The sequence below is a fragment of the Chinchilla lanigera genome, unplaced genomic scaffold (assembly GCF_000276665.1).
Source record: "Chinchilla lanigera isolate Chin_1 unplaced genomic scaffold, ChiLan1.0 scaffold00007, whole genome shotgun sequence".
In the NCBI taxonomy this organism is placed as follows: Eukaryota; Metazoa; Chordata; class Mammalia; order Rodentia; family Chinchillidae; genus Chinchilla; species Chinchilla lanigera.
Window position 1 is genome coordinate 21,534,564 of NW_004955408.1, and position 8,032 is coordinate 21,542,595.

General features: G+C 42.3%; 1 protein-coding gene across 1 annotated transcript in view; it reads left to right on the plus strand.

The window, feature by feature from the left end:
• The first annotated feature begins 1,862 nt into the window (after positions 1-1,862).
• Rars (arginyl-tRNA synthetase) overlaps positions 1,863-8,032 on the plus strand; it is a 38,258-nt gene continuing 32,088 nt past the window's right edge. Inside the window, exons 1-3 of the mRNA XM_005376302.2 lie at positions 1,863-1,951; positions 4,296-4,430; positions 6,374-6,562. Of these exons, the coding sequence (XP_005376359.1) occupies positions 1,907-1,951; positions 4,296-4,430; positions 6,374-6,562 (369 nt within the window). The 5' untranslated portion in view covers positions 1,863-1,906. The remainder of the gene's footprint in view (positions 1,952-4,295; positions 4,431-6,373; positions 6,563-8,032) is intronic.

Consider the following 8,032-nt stretch of genomic DNA (forward strand, 5'->3'; position numbering starts at 1 on the left):
AATGTTTAGAGACTCGTACTCCAATACTGGCGCTGTAAGGAAGACTGGGCAAGCTCCCTGCCCTCCTGGTATAGCCCAGTTTGTCTGTTTCTGTCACACGGTAGAATATTACTCAGCCTTAAAAATAAGGAAATCTGGTCATTTCCTTAAACTAGAGGACAGACTTAGAGGGCATTATGCTAAGTGCAATGAGCCAGGCACAGACAAATACTATATGATTTCACACACATACAATCATAAAAAGTCACCCTCATAGGAGTACAGAGTAGATGGTGGTTGGCAGAGGCTGAGAAAAGGAAATGGGGCTGCTGGCCAAAGGGTACAGTGTTTCATTTTGGCGGGATGAATCAATTCTGGAGAGCTAATGTATAGCAGTGATGCTAAGCAATACTGTGTTCTGTACTTGAAATTTGCAAAGCAAATTTGCTAAAAGATCTCAAATGTTCTCAGCATAGGATAGCGAAATGGGGTTGTTATAGGCAGCTGAGTCAGATAAAAATATTATAGGCAGTCAGACAGGGCCAGGCCCTCCAAGGAGCCAACTTGAAAGACAAGAGAAGATACGCATTTGCTGTGGGCCAGACCTCAAGACAAAAGATTAAACAAATCTAGTCACATACCTCCCTAGGGATGGACATCAGAGATTGATATTCTAAATAGGTAGCAATCACCTTGAAGAGTCCTTGACCCAACCCCTTACAGGAAAAGCCCCTGTTCTGTATTCATGCCCGCTTGCTACGTAACTCGCTTCCCTATTTGATCCCAATTTAATCAGTTTTACCTGAACAATTCTTACTGGCTGACCATAGTTTTGTCCATTTTCCCTTACCTTGGACCCGCCTCACCTCGTAGTTTTGCTCTATAAATGTCCCTAGAAAGGACAGACTCTAGGGCAATCCACTCGGGCCCCCTTTCTATCCCTCTCTTGGATAGAAACTGTCTTTCCCTCAATAAATATATTCTTCTCTTAACCTCCGTTTTTCCCAAAATTTATTCTTTGATTTTAGAGAACACAAACTCGACCCAGATATCATTCAGGTTGGGAGTTTCTATTTCCCTGTATCAAGGTGATGGACATTAGCTTGACCGTGGCCATCCTCTCACAATGTTTACATACATCAAAGCACATGCAGGGGGTGGGGTGGTGCGTGCCTGTAACCCCAACACGGGGGCGGGGGGGGGGGAGGCTGGAGGACTGCTGTGAGCTCAAGGCCAGCCTGATTACACAGGGAGACCCCACCTCATCTCAACACCCCCCAAATCAGTTAATATGTACAATTTTTCATATATACACATTTTCCTCGTCAATTATACCTAAGTAAAGCTGGGGAAAGTAAGTATTAAAAGTATTTTAAGTCAAGTGACAACTTCTCAGAGAGGCTGTCTCCGACCCAAATTTCTCGTATTACTTCCACGGCAGTTCAGACTGACCTCGTTATTTACTATTTCTGTCTCTCTCTCCACACTGAAATGTAGTTTTTGTGACAGTGAGGACCTTATCTGTCTTTGTCTGGCACATTAATGTGCAAAGTAAATGCTTGCTGAACAAACCAGACGGATTTATTAGTTCTGCACCCATTTCACAAAAGGGCAAACGGAGGCCCTGAAGAAAGAGAGCCTAGATAAGAGCCTCTGTCTAAGTCAACCTAAACACAAAGTATCTCTGGTACAACTTCGCCTCAAATGCGTCCGCCTCGCCCAGCATCACAGGGATGCCAATTCACTAGCACAGCCCTCCCGTATTCGTTCTCGCCGCGGTGTGTCCTGGGCCCCGCCAGGGGGCACCAGAGAGGATAACACGGAGAACCACACGAGACTTTGCAGCTAGGAGGCGGGACATCCGCGTGCGGCCGCCGGCAGCTATTTCCGTTTCCGGCCACTTGGCTCGTAAAGCGTTGAAGCGAGGATGGACGGGTTGGTGGCTCGCTGCTCCGCGCGGCTGCTGCAGCAGGTCTGTCATCTGAGGCTGGCGGAAAGGTCCAGAGGGCAGGGACCAGGTCTCAGCGCTTGCCCGGGCAGCGTTGGGGCACTGGCAGCGAGGCGGGGAGCATCTTGGGCTCAGGCCGAAACCCAGGCCTCCGCCGCGGTGCCCCGGAGTCACGCTGTCCCGGGGGCTGTTTCCTCCTCTGTGGGGAAGGACGGGGTGCGCGGGAGAGGGGAGCTCGCTCCAGGGCTTGTGGGGGCGCCGCATTCGGCGAGGCGGGGGCGGGCCCTGTCCTCTCCCAGACTTCTCCAGGCTCCTGTGGCCGGAGGACTGGGGCGTGCGTGTTCAGAGCTGCTGGCTCCTCGGCGCGCGCGCTGTTAGGGTGCCGGGGGAGAGGCCGGGTGGGTCCGATGCATTGCACTGGGTGGTGCTTTGAAGCTCAGCCGTTCTCTAACTCTGTGCAAGAGGATTCTTAATAAGCTCAAGGGTTGCTTCCTTATCAGACGTAGATTTGCGCCTTTTCACTATGGGGGACGGGTGACAATTAAAAAGCAAAAGTGAAACCAGTTTCTTGTCTTTTTTTTTTTTTTTTGAGACACGGTCTCACTGTGCAGATCAGGCTGGCCTTGAGCTCACTTTGTAGCCCAAGCTGGTCTCGACTCGCAGCGATCCTCCTGCCTCAGCCTCCCGACTGCTGGGATTACAGGCGTGCGCCACCACGCCGGGTAAAACCAGTCTCGTTATCACTGTGCCGTGTAGGGGAGGGTTGATGAGAAGGTAGTTAACCATATTGTATCCTATTACAGGAACTGCTTTCTGCCAAGTCAGCAGTCACAAAATAGAGTTGGTCGAGTAAACGGACCAGCTCTGTTCTATTCAGAGCCATATGTTTATCCATATGTTGTAGGACTGCTGTACTGGATAATGATGAAGGTTGTAATTTTTGAAAATTGTTTAACCCAGTGTCTGGGACAGTGTAGATTTCCGCCCCCGCCCAGGGTTGTAATTTTCTCTTGATAAACATTGTGAAATTTTAATTAACTCTTCTCCTGAATTTCGTAGTTAAGTTGGAGACTTTCTTTCTGAATTGAAATGCCTTTATTTTTAGGTATTAATGTACAAAGTCAGGTCTAGAACCTGAGACGCTAGAAATTGATAGGAAGATATGGGGAAATTGATTAGACACAGAAAGAGTAAGAAACAGATATTTGAGCTGGTTTTGATACAGGAAAAGAAAAACTCCCAACCTGAATGATATCTGGGACGAGTCAGTGTTCTCTAAAATCGAAGAATGAATTTTAGGAACAGCCAAGGTTAAGAGCAAAATATATTTATTGAGGGAAAGAAAGCTTCTGTCCAAGAGAGGGACAGAAGGGGGGCCCGAGTGGGTTGCCCCGGACTCTGTCCTTTCTAGGGACATTTATAGAGCAAAACCATGAGGCGAGGCAGGTCCAAGGTAAGGGAAAAATGGACAAAACTATGGTCAGCCAATAAGAATTGTTCAGGTAAAATTGATTAAATGGGGATCAAATGGTGAAGTGAGTCACATAGCAAGCAGGCATGAATACAGGTCAAGAGCTCTTCAAGGTGATCACTACCTATTTAGAATATCAATCTCTGATATCCATCGCTAGGGAGGTATGTGGGTGCATTTGTTTAATCTTTTGTCTTAGAGTCTGGCCCACAGCAAATACATATCTTCACTTGTCTTTCATGTTGGCTCCTTCGAGGGCCTGGCCCTGCCTGACTGCCTATAATATTTCTGTCTGAGGGCTGGGGATTTAGCTCAGCGGCAAAAGCGCCTGCCTGGCAAGCGCAAGGTCGTGAGTTTGGTTCCCGGTACCGGAGAAAAACCAAAAAAAAAAAAAAAAAAAAAAAAAAATATTTCTGTCTGACTCAGGCTGCCTGTAACAGTTTCCAGCAAAAGGTGGTTTGTTGTTTGGGTTGTTTCTTTTTGTAGTGCTGGGAACCTGACCCAGGGCTGCTCACATGCTAGGCAAGTGGGCTCTGTCCAGGGGGCACTCCCAGTCCAGGTGTTTGATTTTAAGAATCTCAAATCCATAAGATTTGGTAGTAAAGGCAGATTAGTCAGCCTGAAATTTATTAATTCACGGTGATTTGTTGAGCTGAAGAAAAACTTAAGGATATAAGGGTTATTATATTTTTAATATTACTCTCAATACACACCCAATTCTATGTTACCAAGTAATATACAAATGTCAGCAAGTGTCATAGAGGAAGAAAAACACAACTTGTCAAAGGGAAAATTAATTTTCATCACCTATGCTGTGTCTTGTGGAGAGGGGAAATGAAGTATTATGCTATGAAGTCATCAATCATACTTCACTAAAAGAGTGTCTTTACTGTCTAGGAAAAAGAGATTAAGTCTCTAACTGCTGAGATTGATCGGTTGAAAAACTACAGCTGCTTGGAATCTTCTCTCAATTTGCAGCAGTTGCAGGAAGAAAATTTAAAATTAAAGTATCGACTGAATATTCTTCGAAAGGTGAGTACTCAAGAGGAACCTTTAAAAAAAAAGTACTGAAATCCTAAAAGTGTGCCGCTGGATTTAAGTGTCTACCTAGATTACAAAAAAATAAGTAGGGTTGAAAGTGTTTTTTCAATAGCTCAAGCTCATGCTTTAAAAAAATTTTGTTTGGAATTGTTAAGTAATTGCTTTGGTCATAAAGTAAATATTTTTAAATACACCCACATATGTGCTTTGTCTTAAATTGGTTATTTTGTGGTTTTATTTTTGTATTTTATGTTTTACAGCATCATTTGGGTTTTTTCCCCACTTAATATTCCAAAACATTTTTTTACATGAAGCTTGTGCTCAAGTTCATGTTCTCCAATCTAAAAATGATATTTTGATAAAACAAAAAAACCCAGAGCTTGGCTTGCCTTGCAAGTTGCTAATGACACATTTCGCAGAATGACCTCATTTCCATAATTGCTTTTTGTGTGTGTTACTTCCAGGCAGGCTGTGCAAGTATTAATCTTCCCAACTTAGCAGCTTCCATTTTCCTTACACCCTTTTCCACTGAGCTGCCCTTTTCTTTTTAAGAAAGTCTTACTTACCTAGTACTTAGAATTAAGTATTAACAGATCTTTCTCCCACTACAATTCTAAAATTGTTGTTATGATAGTATTTGTGTTATAAAATCACATAGATTTTTTTTTTCTTTTTTTGACTTTTTGAGACAAGGTCTTGCTGTGCAGTTCAGGCCAGCCTTGAGCTCACTTTGTAGCCCAAACTGGCCTCAAACTCGCAACAATCCTCCTGCCTTAGCCTTCCAAGTGCTGGGATTATAAGTGTGGTCCCCCACGCCCAGCAATTAGCTCAGATCTTGATATAGCACAGATTCAAATATTTTATTGCTCAGGATTGAACTTAAGGCCTTGTACATGCTAGGCAAGCGCTTTGTCACTGAGCTACATCCATAGCCTTTTTAATTTGAGTCTATGGACGTAGCTTAGTGACAAAGCGCTTGCCTAGCATGTACAAGGCCTTAAGTTTAATCTTGAGCTATAGACATATGTACTGTGCTATATTAGTCCTAATGTGGGGACAACTTGCTTGCACAACAGGTACAATGCTAGATGCCTAGGATAGAGCTGTGACACGTTACCCAAATCCAGCAGTCTAATAGTGGAGATACATAATTATGGGAAGGTATGGTAAGTGCAATAGTAAAAGTAATTATATGTTGTGTTAAATGATTATACTCCACTGAACTGAAAAGAAAATGAGAAATGGGAGGTAGGAGTAGGGCCAAAGTGAGACAAAATTACATGTCTTACTGGGATAGTGATAGTACCCACTTTGTCATTTCACACCTTAAAGAGGTCAGCATTTCTTGATTTGTCCATAGAGTTTCATTTCCAGTGTTTGATATGAAGTAATCCTATCAAAATGTAAATTGTTTATTTGTGGTGCTGGGGATTGAATCCAGGGCCGTGTACATGCTAAGCAGTCATTCCACCATTGGGCTATATACCAAGCCCTTTTTAAATTTTGTTTGAGACAGAGTCTTGTAAGTTTCCAAGCTGGCCTCTAACTTATGGTCCTTCTTCCTCAGACTCTTGTGTAGCTGGCATTACAAGTGGCCACCATGCCTGGCTACACCTGGTTTTATATTTCTGTTTTTCTCAGAGCTTTGAAGAAAGCTGAAAAAAACACTCATTCAGTCCTTTTTACCCCTTCCTCCCAGTTTCTTTTCTTATAAGAGAAATTTGAAAAGACCTCAGAGAACTTCCCATGCATGTCTTAGATTTCATGGGATGAACTCCTCCTATGTCTCAGTGAATTGCAGACAGAACACGCACTATGAGTGCATGTTCGTTCTCTTCCTGTTTTTCTCAAATAGCTAGGTTCCTCAGAATATTTGGGTAGATCTTGTATGATAGTACGTAGTACATTATTGGACATTTTCTTCCTTTTTGCAGAGTCTTCAGGCGGAAAAGAACAAACCAACTAAAAATATGATTAACATTAATAGCTGCCTTCAAGAAATCTTTGGTTGTGCCATTAAGGCTGCATATCCAGGCTTGGAAAATCCTCCTCTGATAGTAACACCAAGTCAGCAGCCCAAATTTGGAGATTATCAGTGTAATAGTGCCATGGGTATTTCTCAGGTAATGTATTGTTACAACTCACTCAAGGCAATTAGATTCCATTAGTTTTCTTCATCACTACCATGTACATGAACCATAGCAAATTGTATGCTTAATGAAAAGGACATTTTGTGTAGTTTAAAAAATTTTAGAAAAAAGGGTGTATATTTTTAAAATTTTATTACTTTTTTTTTTTGTACCAGGAATCAAACTCAGGACCTTGCATTTGCCAGTCAGGCACTTATGCCACTGAGCTATATCCCCAGCCCAAATTTTGTTAATTGTTGAAGCACAAGTTTGAATTTTCAATTAAATTTTGTATTCTCAATATTTAAGGCTGATGTTTGCAACTGTTTTATTTTGGTACATACTTCCTGCAGTGTCCATAATTGCTGTGTATTGTTAATGATTATTGGAAAGTGAGAAACTAAAAGCCAATTATTAATCATTATGCCCATCAAATATTTAATGCAGTTCTGTTGTCTTTGAGGCAGGCTTATGTTTCTTCTTTTTCTACCCCTTGTGGAGATTGACACGCTCCCTCCAGCTTGAGCTATTCATGGTACATGCATAACTCCCCCAAGCCACCTGAAGGAGGACAGTTACACATACATCACTGGTGTGCATCAAGCCAATGAGAATGTAACATGTTCAAACTACAGCCCCTGTGGTGAACTTTATTGTTAGACCCAGGGCCTTGGACATGCTAAGTAAGCACTCATACCTCTAAGCTACACCTGCAGTCCTTTTTATTTTACTTTGAGGCAGACTGTCACTAAGTTACGCAGGCTCGCCTTAGACCTGGGATCCTGTCACCTCAATTTCTCAAGCACCTGTGTGCCTCTGCACTGGACCCTGTGTTTAGTTCTGTTTTACAGGACTAGAGATTGAACCCAGGCTTCTCATTGGGCTATATTCCCAGCCCTTTTTAATTTTTATTTTGAGACACGCTCTTAAGTTGTTGAGTCTCCTAGGCTGGGCTGGAACTCCTCGTTTTTCTTTTTCATTTTTTTTTTTTTTTTACTTTATTAGTACTTATTTCTCATACATATTGATAATATTCATTATAGGGAATTTGTATTTATAGATAATACATCTTAATTCTTTTTTTCCCTTTCTCCTGCCCTCCCTTCAAACCTATCTTCTCTCCATGTACACTAGCTTTATTTCCATCTGTTCTTTTTTTTTTTTGCCTTCCTTCCCTTCCCTTTGTCCCCCACTCTTGTACCCCTTTCTCATTTAGACATGTTCTTCCTACTTCCCAGTTATCTGTCCTCCATTATGCTCCTGGGTTTCTCAAGAGAAACAATGTGATATTTAAACTTGTGTGTCCAGTTTATTTTGCTTCAGATTATGGTCTGAAGGTGCATCCACTTACCTAAAAATGTCTCAGGTTTATCCTTCTTTATGGTAAAGTAATATTATTTATTTTTTTGTTGTTGTTTTTTTTTTTTGGTTTTTCTCCGGTACCAGGAACCGAACTCACGACCT